Source organism: Lissotriton vulgaris, unplaced genomic scaffold (genome assembly GCF_964263255.1).
Source record: "Lissotriton vulgaris unplaced genomic scaffold, aLisVul1.2 SCAFFOLD_1414, whole genome shotgun sequence".
Taxonomy (NCBI): Eukaryota; Metazoa; Chordata; class Amphibia; order Caudata; family Salamandridae; genus Lissotriton; species Lissotriton vulgaris.
The window spans coordinates 170,703-192,548 of record NW_028253217.1 but is presented as its reverse complement, the minus strand read 5'-3'; the positions used below and the strand labels follow the sequence as shown (position 1 = coordinate 192,548).

General features: G+C 50.0%; 1 protein-coding gene across 1 annotated transcript; it reads right to left on the bottom strand.

The window, feature by feature from the left end:
• Positions 1-19,360: 19,360 nt before the first annotated feature.
• LOC147661117 (uncharacterized) lies at positions 19,361-21,567 on the bottom strand. Its single transcript, XM_086951318.1, has 2 exons — positions 20,860-21,567; positions 19,361-20,584 (listed from the first exon to the last, which is right to left on the bottom strand). The coding sequence occupies exons 1-2, from the start codon at positions 21,278-21,280 to the stop codon at positions 19,566-19,568; spliced, it is 1,440 nt and encodes a 479-aa protein (XP_086807444.1). The 5' UTR covers positions 21,281-21,567; the 3' UTR covers positions 19,361-19,565.
• Positions 21,568-21,846: the final 279 nt, after the last annotated feature.

Genomic DNA, 21,846 nt, shown 5'->3' with positions numbered 1-21,846 from the left:
CCCTGGTAGTGCTTCACTCACCCACGTTGTGGAGAAGACAGCTCTAGCCCAGAGTTGAGCCAGTCCTGGGAAGGATAGTAGGCACTGAGGAGGCAGGGGCCAGGAGAGATTGGCGCCGGATTTTGTCTGAGAAGGCGCTTTGGAAGTGAAGGGTGCCGGTTTGATTGGAGCGGCGCTGTTCTCGCCGTCCGCAGGACCCCAGGGGCACCGGCCGCGTCATCGTGGGAAACCCCAAGGTTTGGTGTAAGGGAGTGCTACCGCGCATGTTTCAGGCGTTTCCACTTCTGTGGACAGGGGGGACCTAAGATCGAGCAGGCCCGGAGGAAGCGGCGTCTTTATTGCGGAGCCTGCGCAGAGAAAGGCGGGAGCGGAGGCGGAGAATCCGAGGAGCTTCGCGCATGCCCAGGTGATCAGCGCGACCCTCGGTCTCAGCGAGGAGATTCTGTGGAGAAGCGCCGGGAGTTTCCCTGGCAGCGGAGGCAGCGGGACTTCCTCTCTTCGGCTCGAGCGCCCCCCTGTGAGGCGAGTGCGAGCGGGAGGGGGTACGGAGGAGCCCGGCCGCCGGCCGTTTACTGAGATCTCTCTCCCCGCTTGAGCGCTACCAGTGAACTCAGCGCGAGCGGGAGAGGAGAGAAAGGTGCACCGGGAGGCTGGTGATCGTTGTCAGCGCTGAGTCCTCCCCTGCCCCTGTGAAGCGGGTTCTCTCCCTGACACCGCAGATAAACCTGGTTACAAGTAAGGAGTGTCACACAAAGGGGAGGGGAGCAAATCTACACGAAGAAGGGAATAAAGAGTCCCTTCCAGAGTTGGAGCTACCTCAATTTCTGAGAAGTATCAGTTATAAAATAACATTGAAGGTGGAGGGAACTTACAGATGTAAACTGTGGAATCTAATTAAGATCGTTTTAATGGTAGACTTAGCAGATAATTCAACTGCCAGGAAGTAGAAGTGAGGGAGGTTGGTGCTGTGGGAGACCAGTAGTGTGTACCATATAGAACCATTTAAAGCTGATTCTGGAGTCTGATGAAATGCATGATTAATGTTGGTCATTGAGTTTAGATAGCAAATTGGAAGTGCTATTATTAATTTATTGACAAGTGTACTGTATTGCTGAAACAGGTTAACTTCTCTGGAAGTGGAATTTCTGATTTGAAGACAACTAAATGTAATGTACTGAAGAAGCTAATTGAAATTGCTTAGTAGTTTAAAAGATATAATTGCTGATTCTAAAGTATCTTGAAATGTCCTAAGCTGTATATTTTGAAAACAAAGAGTATATTATTTTTATAAAGCAGTACTTATTTTCTCACATTTTTGGTGTAGCGTTATTTTTGTGTGATATTGCGTGGTTTTACTGTTGGGTGGTCTGCAACCTTTACACTGTGCCTCTGAAATGCTAGTCTTGCCCTAGGCCAGGCTACCCCAGTTCCAACAGGTTGGTGCCTAGCGGTGGGATACTGACTTGGTTGCAGCTACTCAATAGTAATTCAACGTAATACACTAAACCTACACCAGGAGTTTTCGCCTTGCGGCCCTCCTAATTTGCCTTTTTGATTTTTCTAAATTTGTTCCTGGTGGTGGGTGGAGGTGGCTTTAGGTTGCCCTTGCAACTCTGAAATTTCTGGTGTGTTATCTAGGTTTGCCTGACTCAAAATGGAGTTCGCTGTGGAAAACCTAGAGGTCTATTCTGTGTCACAGTTGAAAATGTTCTGCCAGCAAATGGGGGTGTTTTTCAAACATGGTGCCAGGAAGGGGGGCGCTCCAGACCAGTCTTAGGGCTTGGGTGGAGGCACACCAAGAAAAGAAGGAGGAGGATGAAGAGGTAGACCAGGACACGATGGGGGAGATAGAAGGGTTATTCCACACTGAAGGGGAAAACTTACTCCCAGGACCAGTGTCCTACTCCAGAAGGGGCAGTAGCGCCTCTGGGGGAAGCTTAACGGAAGCCGAGCTCACCGATAGGAGAGAGAAAAGACAGTTGAGGTGGGAGTTGGCCAAGTTGGAGCAGGAGAAGGAGGAGAGGAGGATGCTCCATGAGTTTAGATTGAAGGAACTGGAGCTCCAAAGCCTGCGAAGGGGGTCCTCTCCTGAAAGGAATGGTGGCAGCGAACCAAAGGAAAAATTGGGGGGTGTGGGGAGCACTCCTAGTCTCAACATTCTCAACCGTTTTGTCCATTCTTTATGTTATTCCTCATTAGCGTGCAGGTCGGTATTGTGCCAAACCCAAAGGCACGTGTAGATAAACCACACCCCCCAATTTTTGCATTTCACTGAAACCCAGAGTTGGGGAAGCACCCGCCAGATCTAAAATGAAAAAATGAGGAAACGAGATGAAGAGGTTATACAGACTGTTCACAGGTCGGAGCAACCACCCGGGTTCTTGAATAAAGCTGAGTTTATTTGGAATGGACAAGCTGACGATCAGCAGAGGATTTTTGGGACATTTTAGCAGTAGCGCGCATGAGAATACTCCTTTCAGAACTTAAGCGAATGTCTAGCACTTGTTGATTTTGCCACCGGTATTATGGGTCATGTAGTTCTTTTATATTTGTTGCCTCAAGAAAAACCTTAACAGCGGGCGAGCATTAGCAGGCAATTAGCACCGCAATTAGAAAGGGGTGGGTCGTGAGAGAGGGTTTAAAATAAGGGAGGTGACCGGTTCACTTCGAGAGAAGCACTTGGCTGACGAGTAGCGAGAGCGCATGTAACAGGTATGAGGATTGATTAGTTTTAAGCTCCGAGTGAATGCGTGTTATAGAAGGGTTTGTAACTGATTCGGTGTATGTGAGGGAGTAAGCGACCTGTTCGGTTAAAGAGTTGAAAGAGCGTAAGATGCAGTAGACAATTAAATAAAAGATATTTGTTTACTTCAGCGTTTCAGTTTTTCGTAGAGAGGAATGTATGTGAGTAGGATAATGGGGAAACCCGATTCTAAAATGAAGGGATAACAGTTGCATGTGAATAAGGAAAATATGTAGAACAAGTGAAAGGGCCAGCAACCTTGTGATTAAACAGCCAGTGCAAGATGTGGTGATGGCATATCATTATAATCACAACAGGGAAGAGTTGGGATGTCATCATGGAAAGGGATATTGGAAGGCAAATGACAGTCATTTTTAGAGGCGCAGGAGAACAGTGACGAATGTATATGTATAGATTTTTTAGAAACTAGAGGTTATCTCTTAGCTCGTGCAAACAATGGAGGATTAGTGAGCAACGGGAGATGGCCCCAGAGGGTGTTACACAAATAGCTTATTTGAAAGAGAGTCACGCTACAAATGAATTAGCAAGCATTTGATATTATTATAGAATAATGATTAAATATATTAACAACTGTACATGATGTTAATGAAAATGTATTTCTGCATTGATTTCAGCGTACCCTGACGAAGAGCACTTGATGCTCGAAATGCATTGGTTTTAATAAACGCTGTTTTGGATGAACCCCCTGCATCTGTCATGTTTATGCAAGAGGTCTGGATGGGCACAGCATTTACATTAGAAACTAGAAAATGGCACAATTACCCGTCTGTGGACTAATGGAAAAGATTGAAGATTTCAAAAAAATATGATGAACAGTTTAAAAATGGAAAATATGGGAGTATAGCAGTATGGTGAATAATCTGATTGCCAAGCGGCATCCAGCAAATGTGCGGCCGATGGAGCATTGAATTGCTTCCCTTAATTGAGCGAACCAAAGGAGACAGCCAAGGAGACCAAACCCTATTTATCAAAAGACCTGATAGCGAGCTTCAGTCAGGGGGACGATATAGCTAAGTGGCTGGCTGCTTATGAGGTTTCTCTGAGGGTTCATGGGGTGCAGGAGAAGCACTGGGGGGGTAGTTTGCACAAGTACATGCCTCCTGCTGGACGGGACACCTTGCTGGCCCTGGAACCAGAGGAACAAACTAACTACCCCACCATGAAGCTGGCGTTGTTAAGGAAGTTCGGGCTTACCCCAGAAAGGTACCGACAGAAGTTCAGGGGGAGCCACAAATTAAGCACCCATAACTGGGTGGACTTCCTTGACTACGCCAGAAAGGCCTTAGAGGGTTGGGTCAAGGGCAGTGAGGTGAAAGATTATGAGGGGCTGTACGATCTATTTTTGAGAGAACACCTCCTCGAGAAATGTTTTCCCGAGCTGCACCAACACCTGGTGGACAGCAAGCTGACCAATCCCCGGAAGCTTGCAGAGGAGGCGGACATCTGGGCAAATACCCGGGTGTCCTCCAAGGGGACTGGAGGGGAATCTCAAAAAGCCGGACAGGGCACCCCCCAGAAGAAGGAGGGGGGAGAGAAAAAGAAGGAGTTCTCTAAAGGTCCCCAAAATAACTTCCAAGGGAAGGGAGCAGGTTTCACCCCTAGGGCAAACCCGCCCAGAAACCCTAATCCTGGCCAAAGCCAGCAGCCAAGGGTTCTCCACTGTTTTGAATGTGGTGGTGTTGGACATTATAAGGGGGATGTCAGATGCCCAAAGAGACCACCCCCTCCCACCGGAGGAAAGTCACCGGGAGTAGCTAGTGTAGCGCTCGGGGAGGAGTTGCCCTTAGATAAGGGGGGTGAGTGGGCGGGTGTCACCTTAGTGTCCCTGGGAGAGCGGGAGATGGTGCCAAAGATCCAGGTGCCCCCAAATACTACAAAGTATGGGCAATGGGTTACCATCAATGGCCAGAGAGGGGAGGCTCTGAGGGATACAGGAGCCAGTATGACTATGGTGAGAAGTCAGCTGGTGTCTCCAGAGCAGGTTGTTCCTAATGTACTCCACCCCGCCGCGATGGCTGACGGCAGAATGGGCCACTATCCAGTGGCTGAGGTTCCCTTTGAGTGGGAGGGGGTTGCAGGTTCACTTCGAGTTGCCGTAAGCCCTGCCGTGCCAGTCGATTGTCTGTTGGGGAATGACATGGAACACAACACTTGGAGAGAGGTGGAATACCGGACGCATTCTGCGATGCTGGGTACACCTGACTGGGCCTGTGCAAGCACACGGTCTGCGACTGCCCGGAGAGGGAGTTCGCCTGGGTTGGAGCCTGGAACAATGGCCCAACCCGCTGCTAAGAAGGGACAGACCCGGAGACAGAGAAAGCCTGCTCCGGCTTCCACACCCCATGTGACAGATCGGCCACCTGCGGTGGTGGACCAGGAGTCCATGGAGGCGGAAGTAGACTCTCTGGAGGATTTACCTATCCCTGCGGAGTGGCATGTGGAGGGAGGTCCTACCAGAGAGGAATTCTGTAAGGGGCAGAGGGAGTGCCCCACCCTTGAGGGACTGAGGCGACAGGCTGAAGCCCAAGCAGCAGGTGATGTTATGGGACACTACCATATTTACTGGGAGGATGGACTCCTCTACAGTGAACCCAAGGTACCCTTGCCTGGTTCATCAAGGGCCTTGGTAGTCCCGCAACAGTACCGAGCCTTTCTTTTGGAATTGGCTCATGCCATACCCCTGGCAGGACACTTAGGCCAGGACAAGACCTTTGCACGGCTTGTCCTCCACTTTTACTGGCCTCAGATGAAAGTGGCGTCCAACACTTACTGTCGGACATGTGTAACCTGCCAGGCCAGTGGGAAAACAGGGGTGAAGCTAAAGGCTCCCCTGGAACCACTTCCAGTCGTTAGCTCACCCTTTGAAAGGGTAGGCAACGACATTGTAGGGCCTTTGGATCCACCAACAACAGCTGGTCACAGGTTTATCCTGGTTCTGGTGGATCATGCCACACGGTACCCAGAGGCAATACCTCTGAGGACAGTCACTGCACCTGTAGTGGCAAGAGCCCTAATGGGAATCTTTACCCGAGTGGGATTTCCCAAGGAAGTTGTGTCTGACAGGGGGACCAACTTCATGTCAGCTTACATGCGGGCAATGTGGAAGGAGTGTGGAGTGACCTACCGGTTCACCACTCCTTATCACCCCCAGTCGAATGGACTGGTTGAGAGGTTTAATAAGACCTTGAAGGGCATGATCAGAAGTCTGCCCGAAAGCCTGCAGAGGAAATGGGATGTCCACCTACCCTGTTTGCTCTTTTCTTACTGGGAAGTGCCCCAGAAGGGAGTGGGCTTCAGCCCCTTTGAACTTCTGTATGGGCACCCTGTACGCGGTCCTCTCAGCCTGGTGAAGGATGGTTGGGAGAAGTCTCCCAGGAAACCCCCCCAGGATGTGGTGAGCTACATGCTGGCCTTCAGGAGCCAAATGGCGAAGTTGTGGAAGCAAGCTTCTGACAACTTGGAGGCCAGCCAGGCAGTTATGAAGGAGTGGTATGACCACAATGCTCACCAGGTGGAATTGGAGCCTGGCCAGAAAGTGTGGGTGATGGAGCCTGGAGAGCTTAGCGCCCTCCAGGATTGCTGGACAGGCCCCTTTGAGGTGTTGGAGAAGAAGGGTAAGGCCACATACCTGGTGGACCTTAAGACCCCTCGACAGCCCCTACGGGTGCTGCATGCCAACCGTCTCAAGCCCCACCATGAGAGGCCCGAAGTCATGTTGATGATGGTGACTGACGGGGAAGAGGAAGCGGAAAGCGAACCTCTCCCAGATCTCTTTTTGTCTCAAGAGAAAGATGGGTCAGTGGAGGGAGTGATTCTCTCTCCTACTCTAACTCCTGAGCAGCGGGAGGACTGCCGCCAGATCCTGGAGCAGTACTCTTCGTTGTTCTCCCTTGTCCCGGGAAGGACTCACCTGTGTACCCATGACGTGGACACAGGAGACAGCCCAACAGTGAAGTCGAAGACCTACCGGCTGTCTGACAAGGTGAAGGCTAGCATCCATGGAGAGGTTGCCAAGATGCTAGAGCTGGGAGTTATTGAACCTTCCAACAGCCCTTGGTCCAGTCCGGTGGTGCTCGTGCCAAAAGCCGCACCACCAGGCACCACACCTGAACTGAGGTTCTGTGTGGATTACCGAGGACTGAACTCAGTAACCAAGACTGATGCTCATCCGATCCCTAGGGTGGATGAATTGATTGACCGGCTAGGAGCTGCCCAATATCTGAGTACCTTTGACCTCACTTCAGGGTACTGGCAGATCTCCTTGACAGATGGAGCAAGGGAAAGGTCAGCCTTCTCCACGCCTGAGGGACACTACCAGTTCTGTGTGATGCCCTTTGGGCTCAAGAACGCCCCTGCCACATTTCAGTGGCTGGTGAACCAGGTCCTCTCTGGAATGGAGAGTTTCTCTGCTGCTTACTTGGATGACATTGCTGTCTTCAGTAGCAGTTGGGAGGACCATCTGCAGCATTTGCAAGCAGTTCTCCAGGCCCTGAGACAAGCTGGATTGACAATCAAGGCCAGCAAATGCCAGATGGGGCAGGGGTCGGTTGTGTACCTTGGACACTTGGTGGGTAGGGGGACTGTGCAGCCCCTGCAGGTGAAGATTGAGGCAATCATGGCCTGGGAACCCCCAAGACACAGACTGAGGTCCGAGCTTTCCTGGGCCTCACAGGCTACTACCGTCGCTTTGTGAAGGGGTATGGCACTATTGTAGCGCCCCTCACAGAGCTCACCTCCAAGAAACAGCCTCGACGGGTAGTTTGGACGGGAGCTTGTCAGCAAGCTTTCGAGAAATTGAAACAGGCGATGTGTGCGGCACCGGTCCTGAAGGCCCCAGACTTCTCCAAGGAGTTCATTGTCCAAACAGATGCATCAGAACATGGCATTGGGGCAGTGTTATCGCAACTAAATGAAGAGGGCCTGGATCAGCCTGTAGTCTTCTTATCCAGGAGACTGCTTCCCCGGGAACAGAAGTGGAGTGCCATTGAGAGGGAAGCTTTTGCGGTGGTGTGGGCTCTGAAGAACCTGCGGCCATACCTTTTTGGCTCGCACTTCCTGGTTCAGACTGACCGCCGACCCCTTCGTTGGCTGATGCAAATGAAGGGGGAAAATCCCAAGCTGTTGAGGTGGTCCATCTCCCTACAGGGAATGGACTTCCGGGTGGAACATTGGCCTGGAGTGGACCACGCCAATGCAGATGGTCTCTCCAGGTATTTCCGCCTTAGTGATGAGGACTCCCAAGGGGTTGGGTAGTTCTCCCCACTTTCAGCTGGGGGGGACGCGTGTTAGACCTGTCTGGCTTTTTGACGTAGTCCCTCCTATTTTTTTATTTATTTTGTCTCCTTTTTGCCCCTCATACCCTTGATAATTTTTGTCCACTGACTTTTTATAGGTGTTGGCCAAGGGGATAGGTGTTCTTTTGTCCCTCATAGTTTTTTACCTCAGGCCCAGAGGCCTGTTCTGTCAGGAAACTCCTGTAAATCACAAAATGGAGGGCCCCAACTGTTTCCAACTGCCACATCTTAGACAGTCCCATAGGATAACCTTAGGCCTTCCAGAACCTTCTGGACCCTACTGGACTCTGTGGGGGTTGTCTATATAAGGGCAGAGGTTGGGAAGCCATTTTGTGTTGACCAGAGAGTGGAGGAGTGAGGCAGTGGTGAAAGGAGGAGGACGCACTGGGAGCAGTTAGTTTGTCCCTGTGACAGACAGCCACTACAGGGAGACGTTCCCCCTTCTACCCCTGACCAATCCCTCCCAACCACCTTCTTCTACTGAAGAGATTGTTCTATCTGAGGTGGAAGCCCCCCTCTACACTTGAGCCCCATTGACCCCTGTCGGGACGCTCTGCTTAAGGACTTCCCTGACTTCCCCCTGGTATTGCTTCACTCACCCACGATGTGGAGAAGACAGCTCTAGCCCAGAGTTGAGCCAGTCCTGGGAAGGATAGTAGGCACTGAGGAGGCAGGGGCCAGGAGAGATCGGCGCCGGATTTTGTCTGAGAAGGCGCTTTGGAAGTGAAGGGTGCCGGTTTGATTGGAGCGGTGCTGTTCTCGCCGTCCGCAGGACCCCGGGGGCACCGGCCGCGTCATCGTGGGAAACCCCAAGGTTTGGTGTAAGGGAGCGCTGCCGCGCATGTCTCAGGCGTTTCCACTTCTGTGGACAGGAGGGGCCTAAGATCGAGCAGGCCCGGAGGAAGCGGCGTCTTTATTGCGGAGCCTGCGCAGAGAAAGGCGGGAGCGGAGGCGGAGAATCCGAGGAGCTTCGCGCATGCCCAGGTGATCAGCGCGACCCTCGGTCTCAGCGAGGAGATTCTGTGGAGAAGCGCCGGGAGTTTCCCTGGCAGCGGAGGCAGCGGGACTTCCTCTCTTCGGCTCGAGCGCCCCCCTGTGAGGCGAGTGCGAGCGGGAGGGGGTACGGAGGAGCCCGGCCGCCGGCCGTTTACTGAGATCTCTCTCCCCGCTTGAGCGCTACCAGTGAACTCAGCGCGAGCAGGAGAGGAGAGAAAGGTGCACCGGGAGGCTGGTGATCGTTGTCAGCGCTGAGTCCTCCCCTGCCCCTGTGAAGCGGGTTTTCTCCCTGACACCGCAGATAAACCTGGTTACAAGTAAGGAGTGTCACACAAAGGGGAGGGGAGCAAATCTACACGAAGAAGGGAATAAAGAGTCCCTTCCAGAGTTGGAGCTACCTCAATTTCTGAGAAGTATCAGTTATAAAATAACATTGAAGGTGGAGGGAACTTACAGATGTAAACTGTGGAATCTAATTAAGATCGTTTTAATGGTAGACTTAGCTGATAATTCAACTGCCAGGAAGTAGAAGTGAGGGAGGTTGGTGCTGTGGGAGACCAGTAGTGTGTACCATATAGAACCATTTAAAGCTGATTCTGGAGTCTGATGAAATGCATGATTAATGTTGGTCATTGAGTTTAGATAGCAAATTGGAAGTGCTATTATTAATTTATTGACAAGTGTACTGTATTACTGAAACAGGTTAACTTCTCTGGAAGTGGAATTTCTGATTTGAAGACAACTAAATGTAATGTACTGAAGAAGCTAATTGAAATTGCTTAGTAGTTTAAAAGATATAATTGCTGATTCTAAAGTATCTTGAAATGTCCTAAGCTGTATATTTTGAAAACAAAGAGTATATTATTTTTATAAAGCAGAACTTATTTTCTCACATTTTTGGTGTAGCGTTATTTTTGTGTGATATTGCGTGGTTTTACTGTTGGGTGGTCTGCAACCTTTACACTGTGCCTCTGAAATGTTAGTCTTGCCCTAGGCCAGGCTACCCCAGTTCCAACACCTAGTATATGATAAGGCAGGGGGGATTCATACTATCTATTAGTCCCTAATATATAATAGGGCAGGGAGGTTTAGACCACAAGTAGATTTCCTGCACTAGAGTTTGCACTGCTCTGTTCTCTGCTGTGATTTAAAATGCAAAAAGAACAATTGATGGACAGAATATTGAACAGTGTCAGACATTCACCACAGTACAGAGATCTGGGCCTAAATCCATTGTTTTTTTTTGCTCCCCATGCCTTTCCAGTTCAAACCCAGCCATATGCAAATCAATCTTACCTTGCTCCCTATGGGAACAGTCAGCACGAACTGCCATGCCAGGTCTTCCCTGGACCGGAAACAAGCATCCTGAGACCAGTTTTGGGGTTTTACCCTTCATCAGCCAGGCTAGCATAACTTCAATGGAATGGAGATCACAGGGCACGCATCTGTGCAGATCTGTACTACTCAGGGAGACAAATGCAAAAAGAACAATTGATGGACAGAATGTTGAACAGTGTCAAACATTCACCCCAGTACAGAATCTGGGCCTAAATCGATTTTTTTGCTCCCCATGCCATTCCAGTTTAAACCCAACCATATGCAAATCAGTCTTTACCCGGCTCCCCATGGGAACAGTCCAGCCCAACCTGCCAGACCAGGTGATGCAAACTGTCTTTAAAAGTTAATTATATGCAAATTCGACTTTGGAATGAAAGTTACTTCCAAAGTAGTAATCCACCTTATTTTTACATACAAGTCACTCCTAAGGTTTCGCCTAGGTGCCCCAGGAGTAAGGTGCCATTTAACTCTAAGCAGGGACATTATAAAATATATTTTATATGCCCTGATGATGGAAAAACTACCCATTTCGATTTTCCCCCAATGTAGATAATTAGCCCCATAGGCTAACAATGGAATATTTTATTTAAGTATACATATTGACAGGAGCGAGCTAGAAATTTCAATCAAAGACTAAAAATGATAGCGTTATAAATCCAACAACTTGACACAGTATGATTTATAATAACTATTACAGAAAAGAAGCTATAGAACTTTCTTTTCTGTAAGCCAAAATACAGCCTTCCAGCTGCCCTCTACTGATTGGCCAGTCTTTGGCAGGCTGAGCCAAGCTGTTTTAATGAGGTGCGAAGTGGCCTGCTAGAGAGACAAGGAATTTCCTGTGGGAGGAGAACTGAAACTGCAGAAGCAGAAGGTGAGTGTGGTGGGTGGAGTGGTCAAACTGGCCTAAAAGGGAGAATGGCACTTTGGGACAGCACAGGCTTACCCCCACATCCTGCACCCCCATCCACACAGGAGAACCTGTAATTTGATTAGTGAGAGGAATAGAAGGGGAATGTTACGGAATCTTAGCCACGCCAGTGGTTTGGCTTAGCCTAATTTAACCTCCAAGGAGATAGTTTCTCCATTTTGGTTTTTGGAAGAATGGTGCTTTCTAGCAAGAACATGCCACACTTTGGAGAAAGCAGTCATACACCTGGGTGGCACCCAGCATCCCATTGGTCAGAGATGCGCCCCCTGCTTGACGCCCAGGAACACTCCTTGAATATGGAAGAGCAGAATTCCATCTAATTCATTTAGATCTACTGCCTGAATCTTCAAGGCGAAGATGGACTGCCCTGCTGGAGACCTGATCTGCACCCCAAAGGTCTGCACTGTGAAGGACTGCACCATCTGCTCATTCTAGTACTGCAGCCCTAAGAACTTTGCCTTGCTTCAAGTAGGATGAAGGAGTGGACTCCTTGCAAGCTATAGGTTAACAGAGCCCACCTGCATCATCTCCACCAAGATGTCCACATCCTGGAGTGTGTCGAGTGGACCTTTAAGGATTTGGCCAGGTGCATTGTGGGAATTGTAGTCCCAACATCTAAAGGACCATCTCAGAGATTCTAGACCCTTGGATTGGTGTTGGGAAATCTTTGAACGCTCATGGAGATCTTCTGGAAGAAGATCCAAAAGTTTGGCGAAGTTTCGGAACATTTTGGTAAAAATCTCCATAAGGTGACCGACTCCATATCGAGAGTCAAGCGGCGACAGGATTTCACTGAGGCCTCGCAGAAATTCAAGCTGACGACATTGACACAAATCCGGCCTGAAATGGAGACCCACTCGACGTGGAGAGAAAAAGCTCCAGAAAAATGACTAAGCTGCATTGATTTCTCCAGCCCGGCTGCATTGAGCAGCCGGGCTGGAGAAATCCCACAGAGTCTCTGGTTTGGGCGAGGTGACGGGCTCTTTTGACCAGGCAGGAAGAGGAGAGGCAGCAAGACGAGACATGACACTGGAGGCAGCCGGCGGCAAAAGGTAAGATTTTCCTTTCTTTAATATTGTATTTCTAACCCCAGCGCAATGTCTCCCACGCGACCCACCCACCTCACCACCCTCTGTTTATAGCAGCTGCTGCTGATATTTTTATGAAATGGTGTTGGGTTTTTATTGTTTTGTGTCTTACGTATTTAATGTTTTGGTGTTTTATACACCTGTCTCCTAAGGCAAACCTACCTGCTCGCTGCCAGCTACCAAGGGTTGAGCAAAAAATAATTTTTGAGACCCTAACTAAACCTTTTACTGTGTTTGTGACCTTGTTACTAGTGGTACGCTACTACTTATCACTACTAATAAACCACTTCCCACCATTTGGTATTTAACAGTGACGATACTTACTTGCATTTAAATTACACCATACAGTAAATTAAGTTAAGATCTTTAAGAATCATCTAAATTGACTTAGAATGAAAATTTACATTTTATGAATTTTTGAACTTTGGATTAAACTGATGTTAAATCCATATTTTTGATTTTTCAAATTTGTTCTTTTTCTGAAAAGTAGAGATACTATGGACCTCAATCTGGCTAATCAAAACAAATTCACAGTGGCTGAGTTTATGGTCCAGTGTAAGGCTATGGGGCTACCTGCTGCTAATAGGTTTAGGAAGGCAGAGCTGGTTAGGTCCCTTAAGGCCTGGATACAGACAGCTCCAGAGAATGAAAGGGAGGGTGACCCCTCCAACAACCTGCTAGAGCAGGAAGAGGATGGCAACCTTTTTATTTCTACTAGCACCAGGTTCCTATTTCCTGCAGTTAGAGGGAGGACAGGCTCCCTGCTCAGGGCCTACAGATACCCATCAGAGAAAGGGAGCTTGATGCCCAGTTAGCTTCCATAGCTCAGGAAGAGTAGAAGTTCGAACTAGCTAGAGAGAAGTGGGGAGTGGAGAGAGGAAGAAAACATGGTGGCAGCAACAACGACACAAAATATACAGAGATGGCCAGGGGCGGTGGGTTTACACCCAAGCTTCCCAAGGGAATAGTTCCAATGTACACTGAGGGGAGTGACATTGATAACTAGCTGACTGCATTTGAATGGGCACTTGAGAGGGGTCCAAGCCACGTATTGGTGCTCACTCTTGTGGTAACTGATCCCAGTAGCGGGGAGGGAAAGGCTCCTGACCCTAGAGGGGGATGAAGCAAAATCTTACTCCCACATGAAGAAATGTTTAGTCAAGAATTTGGTCTGACTGCAGAGCAGTACAGGGTGAAGTTTGGGGACACCCAGAAAGTTAGCACACAGTCCTGGGTGAAATTTGTGGACATCTAAGTGAAGGCACTAGGGGACTGGATGGAAGGTAACAAAGTGAGTACTTATGAAGGGTTGTATAATTTAATTCTTAAAGAACACATCCTGACTCACTGTGTACAAGAGAAGTTACGCCAGTACCTAGTGGACTCTAAGCTGTCTAGTCCCAGGGAACTAGGAGAGACAGCTGATGAGTGGGTGAGAACTTGGATGACTCCAAGAAGAGTGGGTTAGGCCCACATAACCCGAGGAGGGAGGTGGTAAGCCCACCACGGTGCGGCACTCCGGAACCCAGAACACTAAACCGGATGAGAGGAAAAGAGGAAATCCCATCCCAAATCTGATAAGCCGAGGCAGGAGAATCCAGGGCTGAAAACGTACTTGAACAACAGGGTGTGATTTGACTGTCAGCAGTCAGGTTACTTCAGGGGTGACCCTTCTTGTTCCAAGAAAGTGGTTAGCACTGGGCTGTCCAGTGTAGCCATAGAGAAGGGCTCCTCAAATCAGGAGGTCCTCTTAGCATTTTGTTGGGAGACAGGTCCAGATGGTAAGCTGGTGAACCTTGAGGGTTTCAGTAGGCACTTCCACTCCATTCAGGTGAATGGGATCCCTGCCCTTGGCCTGTGAGACACATGTGGCAGTCAAACTATAGTGAGTGACAGGCTGGTGTCCCCAAACATGTATATGCCAGGAGAGACACGAATATTAAAATATCCCCTGTAGCCATAGTACCCTTTGAATGGGAGCTTATCCTTAGCTGGTATAAGTTGGAAGTCAGAGGTAGTCAGTGCAGACCTCCCCTTAGATTGTCTCCTGGGCAATGACCTCCCAGAGGTTGGTCGGATCCCACGTGGGGTGGTCGTTCAGTGCCAGTTCCTACTGTTAGGAAACTGGAGTCCCAAAAGAAAGGGAAAAAGAATAGGAAAGGTGAGCCACTCTTAAAGAGAGTTTCAGTGGGTAATGGATCTTTTGTTCCAGTGAGGGAGAAATCCAAGGTTGCCACTGGTGAGGCCTAACCTGACCGCAAGGAAGTTCTGAGAAGTCAGGCAGCTGTCAAACAGATGGGTGCCAGTGGCGTAACACATGCCCCTGCAGCCCCCAAGCTCAGAGGGGCCCCCTCTGCACGGTACTCTGGTTGGAGATCTCCTGATTGAGTCCGGAGGGGGCCTCTGCATGTGCCTTGCAGGAGGGGCCCTCAAATGTTGTTACGCCGGTGCTGGGTGCCACGCCGGCACTGACAGAAGGGAGAGTGGAAGGAGGATGTCTGCCACAGGAAGTGGTAGCCCCCCACTCTAAACAGCAAGATAGGTTCCAGGAACCCACAGTTGCCCCTAAAGCAGCTCTGCCTTCTGTTAGGGGAGAGCGTAGGGTGTGGTTATGGTTGCTGACAGGTGTCAGTAGCCTCTGCTGGGTGCTGGGTGCTGGGTTTCATGGCAGCACTGTACATGACAAGGGAGGCAGACCCCATGGCCAAAAGTAAGTAAGGCCCCCTGACCCTGTTGTTTATGATGGGAGGGTAAGCTAGGTGCCACCCTAGCACAGTTAGGGATAGAGGAGGTTGGCACCTCACTACCCAAACTAAAAAGGGAGGAAGAAAATGAAACAGCAGTGATGAAGCTTCAGCTATGAAGTGACCTTGGGAAGAGGATGTAAGGCAGACTAGATCCTGCAATTGTACAACCTGATTTCTGTACTTCCTTCCTTGCCTGACAGACCAGGGAAACTCTCCCATAGTTGGGCTGAGTCTCCTAGGCTGTTTTCTGGGAGGGGGTTGTGTGAGAAATCAGTACCTGTATTCAGCGTTCCCCACTTTTTGCCCCCATTTTGACTACTAGTTGCTGGTTTTCTAACTCTGAGTGAGCCCTCGGCTCTGCTAACCAGACCCAGGGCCAGTGCTCTTATTAAGCATACATGGCAATTAGGTATAATTACAATTGATACTGCCAGACCCCTGTAAGTCCATAGTCTCTAATGAGGCAAGGCGGGATTCAAACTACCTATCATTTTCTAGCATCTAATAGGGCAGGGAGGTTTAGAGGCCCAGTAGATTTCCTGCACCAGAGTGTGCGCTGCTGTATTGTTGCCTGCTCTAATTTAATGGAACAATTCTGTTTATTAAAGCCGATTCATGACAATACACAGCTATTTGCCTACAACCAAAGGACGGCAGCGGTCTGTAAAACATATAGTGTAGTTATAACAACTTTTCTGCCTACAATCTTGGGGCCAGAAGCATTGATCAGGCAGTTTAATTAGACACAAATAACCTGTCAAACACCCATCATCCCCAATTGTCCTTAAGTACAATAGCTATATGGTAAATACTAAATAGTACTGGCATCACAATATGGTGTAGTATGGAAGGGAGGATGGTAGGATCTGGAATAGTGCCTAGCTGTCTGTGGGGGTCTCAGTGGGAATCAAGTAGATTAGCCTCATATAGGCCAGGAATGTCAGGTCTCGAAATTCAGAGGAAAAATTGTGAATGAAGGGTGCCCACAGGTCCCGAAAAGAGGAGCGGTTCCGATCCACCTACAGGGATAGTTTCTCCATACCCAGGCAAAACCAGAGCTTGTGTAACCAGGAGGTGCGGTCAGGAGGGGTCCTATCAGTGACCCAGAGTGCTAGAAACACCTGGTGGGACACCCCCAAGGCTAGGACCATCTGCCTCCCTAGGTTAGAGCGTAGCGGATAAGTCGAGGGATTTGGAAGTCCAAGGGTAGTGTAGGCTGGGAACCTCAGGATTGAAGTGTTAAAGGCAGAGTAGATGTTATTCAGTATTTCATTCCAGTAGGTGGTGAGTTTTGGACAGTGCCATAGAAGGTGGAGTAGAGTCCAAGTGTCCCAGCACTCCCTCCAGCACTCTTTCAAGCACCCTGCATTCATTTTGTGAAGTCTAGTTGGGGTCAGATACCAATAAGAGACAATTGTATAAGCAGTCTCAATGCTAGTCAAGTTATATGCAGTGTGATGTACTCTGTAAAACAAATCCTCACACTCCTTGGGAGTAAGGGCTCTCCCAAGCTCTGCATATCTTCTCGACTGCCCTTTGTATTTAGTCGGGGAAGACACCTTGTCCAATATGGCTTGTAGTTAATTTATGAGGCACTTGTTGTCACTTTAAGTACTGTCCATTGTCCAAAGGGGGTCAGAGGTCGCCCTCCTTATTGTGCGGTCTTTTCACCTAGTGTCATAGTTGTAAATAGTGTATGCGGTCGGAGTCTGTTAAGGAATAATCAGCCTTGAGCAGGTCAAAGGGAACAAGCCCTAGACTGTCGAAAAGGCAACCCACTTGCTTACGACCCCCCTCTTGTCATTGCCGGAACATTTCTGGTTCAATCCCTGTGATGAAATCTGGTTTGGGCAGAATCAGGGTCATGGTGGAAGGTAAAGTTGTGAGACCTGCCTGGAGTGCTACAGTGTCCCACACTTTGAGCATGTAGCTAGTCACCGGGGAGGACTAGAGACCCCAGGCTCTTTATTTACAGGTAAACCAGATGTCCTTCCATATGTTAGAACCAGCAACTGGTTAATCTATAAAAGACCAATGTTTTTCAGAGAGCGGGTGGTTCTATTCTACTAGAAATCTAAGTTGGGTGGCTTGGTAGTAGCGGAGTATCATAGGAACGGCAGGCACACCATCCTGCTTTGAGCGATGGAGTAACTGGTTATGAAGGTAGGGTTTCTTGCTGTCCCACTGGAATTTGTTGATTTCAATTGGAGGGAATGAAAGGCGATGCATGGAGGGGTCAGCGGTAAGGTCTGGAACAGATAAAGTATTCGGAGTAGGAGGGTAATTTTGACTGCCGCTATTCTACCTATCCAAGAAAGTCAGAGACGGCTCCATCTAGACAGATATCTGTGAATTGAGAAGTAAGGGTGGTGTCGTTGGCAGCCAATGTTTTAGGGAGAGTCCGGGCAAGCTTAACACCCAGATAGGATATGAAACACATCGCCCACTCAAAGGGAAACATAGGGCCCGATGTAGGTAGGGCTTTACCGATCGGTATCGGCCGAAAATACCGATTTTTGGCCCTTACCGATCGGTAAACAGCCATCGAGATGTAGGGAACCAAAAACAGAACGAATCGGATAGAAAACCGATTCGGAATGTGTACCGAACGTGAAAGGATCCGATACGTACATACCGAAAATCGGATATGTAACGAATCGGAAAAACACCGATTCGGTGACAAAGACCGAATCGGTCCATGTACCGAATCGTTAGTGACACCGAATCGGAAAATCACCGATTCGGTCCCACTACCGATTCGTTAGTGACACCGAATCGGGAATTCACCGATTCGGTCCCACTACCGATTCGTTAGTGACACCGAATCGGGAAATCACCGATTCGGTCCATGTACCGATTCGGTAGAAATACCGATTCGGACATGAACCGAATCGGAAAACATGCCGATTCGTATGAATCTCCGATCGGGAAATTCCCCGATTCCAACAGTTGGGGAGATGTAGGGAGGCACAGAAACACCGAAATCGGCTCAAAATCGGTAGAATTCACTCGGTATTTACCATGGATTGCAATCAGGTGGTAACCAACTCCAACCCATATAAACAGTCCCAAAATGCATTGCAACTTGCAGGATGGCAGCTTTCTATGTCATTGCGAGGCGGCTACGGCTACAGCAGGAAGGACAGAGGGAATGGCTAAGAAATGAACAGGTCTACAGACAGAGGATAACCCTGTTCATGCTCACTGAGGCTGAGATCCTACAGAGATACAGGCTGGACTCTGACACCATACTTGAGCTCATCAGGGACCTTAAGCCATACTTGGACCACCACACCCCAAGGGCACACGCCATCCCTGCGCACGTCCAGGTGCTATGCAGCCTACACCTGGTAGCGTCTGGCAGCTATCAAAGTGGAGTAGCAGCAGCAGGAGGGGTGAGCCAGAGCAGCCTGTCAAGGTTCTTCCACATATTCCTTGACGCCATGATAGACAGGATGGACCAATACATCTCATTCCCTGCAACCCACGCAGAACTGCTACAAACCAAAGCGGACTTCTACCAGATGGCACACTTTCCCCAAGTCATCGGTTGCATAGATGGCACGCATATTCCGATTTGCCCACCAGCGGACACCGAATACATATACCGCAATCGGAAATCGACACACACCATCAACGTGCAGGTGATCTGCAATGCCAAGTGCACCATCACAGACCTGGTAGCAAAATTTCCAGGGAGTACCCATGACTCCTATATATTCCAACAGAGCGGCATATATGCACGGCTGATGGCTGGCGATTTTGGAGAAGGATACCTCCTAGGTGAGCCACATCATCAGACCCCCATAACACATGGTAGGTAGGTGTAATACATGTATGCATGTGTCTAATGTGACCCCTTTCTCTTCCAGGCGACAGTGCATATGCCCTCCGCTCATTCATACTCACCCCCTACCTCAACCCCTCCACACCCAGCCAAAGGAGGTATAACCGGGCCCACATACGCACCAGGAATGTTGTGGAACGGACCTTTGGCATCTGGAAAAGTAGATTCAGATGCCTGCACAAGAGTGGAGGTGCAAGGCAGTATACCCCCATCACCTGCTGCAAGATCATAGCTGTATGTGCAATGTTACACAACCTTGCGGTCAAGAAGGGCACTGAGGTGGAGTTGTCTGACTACGAGGACTATGACGACGACGAAGCTGTGCCACTGACACAGCCAGCTGGGGTGTGTACGCCATGTGATGGCAGATACAGACGTGAGGAGATCACTGAGAACTATTTCTGACTGAGTACAGATGCAAAGACAGCTAAATGTTGCTTGGAAAATAAAATTTTTAATAGTGATGCACCACAGTTACATCACTGAAGTGCATTAAAAAATGGAGTCTGTCAAAACAAATAAAGTCCAGGGTCCTGGTATGATCATCCCCCCTTGCCAGCCTATTTTTTGGCCCGCTTTCCAGACCCACTGGGGTGTCCCCCGGCCCCCTCCGAATGGCCTGCAGCATCAGCGGATCGCCTGGTGCTCCTCCTTGGCTCTGATGCAGCGCTGGCCGGGCTGCTGCGGCTGCTGCTGTCTCCAGCATCACCCAGGTCCAGGGCAGGATTGGAGGCGGCGTTTGAAATTAACATGGCCTCCATGGCCGTGGTGATTCTGGCCATCCCCCTGGTCAGCTCAGCCGTTTGCTGACTCTGCACCGACTCCTGATTTGCGCTTCGGATGCACAGCTGGGCGGTCGCCGATGCAAGGCGGGCCATGGCCCGGTTGAGCACCCGGGCATCCCTCCTGCGCGCAACCTCATGCTCCTCCTGCCTGGCAGAGGAGTGGGTGATGGCAGTGGTCAGCCTGCCCAACCCTGCTGCCACCTCCTTGTTGCTGTCCACAACAGCCTGGAACCCCTTCACCAACTCCCCCATCTGCAGGTTGTGCTGCAGGAGCTGGCGTTGGCAGGCCATGGTGGATCTGGCCTGTTGGCGCTGGATTTTGACCATCTGGCCCTCCAGGCCCAGGAACACACTGCCCTCCCGTGCTGGTGCAGCAGTGGTGGTGGTGGTGGTGGTGGCACGGCGTCTGGCACTGCTGCCTCCGGCCTGCTGAGTGGGCTGGGGTGCCACTGGTGGTGGTGTGGTGCTGGCCGGTCCCGGTGCCCCTGCTCCCAGGACAGGTAGGACGGGTGGCAAGGCCACGGTTGTGGCAGGAGCTGTTGTCGGCGGAATGGTCTGCCTTGTTGGGGAGTTGCATGGTGAAAATTGCAAGGGGGGTGAGCTGGGCAGTACTGGGGAGTGCACTGCCTGGAAATCAATCACCAGGACTCCCTCCATTCCAAGCCCTGTGGTGTCTCCTTCCTCATCCTCATCCTCCTCCTCCTGGCCAGGCTGGCTGGTGCTGGGCCCTGCCACTGCAGTAGTAGATGTCGAGGCTCCCTCTGCTGCCACAGTGGTGCTGCCTGATGGTGCCCCTAGGTACAAAGAAGCATTTGTAAACTGAGTGCCGATGTATTACAGGCAGTACAATTATGGCATTCCACATGTCCTTGCATCTCCTTACACCGTGTCACACTGTTTCCTGTCTTGTGATTCTGCACTGACATATCTGGCTAACTTCTGCTGACTACATGTACCATGATGCTTGTCTCTTGTATGTTGGTGGCAGTACAGTGCTGGTGTTTGCCTATGCATTGTGTCTAATGGGGAGGTGTCTGGTAGGGTGTGTCATGATGCGCATGCTTCTTACCTGTAGCTGTGGCCATCGCAGTGCTGTCCAGGGTCCCGATCCCTACGATGCTCGCCCTCTCGATGGTGCTGGAGACAATTTCCTCCAGCTCGGTGAGGGGTGGCGCCGGGTTCTGGCCTCCTCCGGTGTGTCCAGCCTGCCTCTGGATTTCGGCCAGCTTCCTCTTCGTGAGGCTGCGGAGGTCGTAGAACCTTTTCTTTAGTTCCTCAATGGACCTGGGGGTGACTCCAGCAGCATTGACCTTCTGTGCGATGTCGGTCCACAATCTCCTCTTCGTGCTGTCTGGCACGTTGAGGGACAGCCTGCCAAAGAGCTGGCGGTGCACCCTCACCACCTCCTCAACCAGCACCTGCAGTTCTGTGGTGGTGAATTTGGGCTTCCTCTTTTGGGAGGACTTCTGGCTTCCTGCCTGATCTGCCATTCTGCTGTTGTTCAGTCTGCAACCTCCTTCTCCCACTGCTGCTAACTGTGTGTTGGGCTCAGGCAGGCTTTCCAGTAACTTCTAGAAACTTCTTAATTGTCTGCACCTGCCAGGGTTGCCACTCCCTGTTTGGGTGGGGGAGGGGGAGCCACCTCATTGGCTGAATCGCCTATTGCCGAATCGGCTTTTACCGATTCGGTATTAGCCGAATCGGTAAAATCCGATTCGGTATTATCCGATTCGGTAAAAGCCGAATCGGTTCATGCAATGCATTCCTATGGGCTTTTTCGCCATGGGTCTATGATTGCCGATTCGGTTTTTACCGAATCGGCTTTTACCGATTCGGTATTCGCCGATTCGGAACTATCCGATTCGATGAGAGCCGATTCGGTGTTTTCCGATTCGTTGTTGGCCAAATCGGTAATTTCCGATTCGGAACGAGCTGAATCGGAACGTACCGATTCTCATTACCGATGCCGACCGATTCGGTTTTCATTCGGTATTTTTTTCCTACATATCGTTTTCCGATTTCAGTATACCGATTCGGCCCGCCTCGGTATTTTGAA

Excerpts from the sequence above, each read along its gene's own strand:
- LOC147661117 (XM_086951318.1), bottom strand. The coding sequence starts at position 21,280 with ATGGCAGATCAGGCAGGAAGCCAGAAGTCCTCCCAAAAGAGGAAGCCC. Across the intron at positions 20,585-20,859 it reads TGCGATGGCCACAGCTACAG|GGGCACCATCAGGCAGCACC; the intron begins GTAAGAAGCATG and ends CTTTGTACCTAG.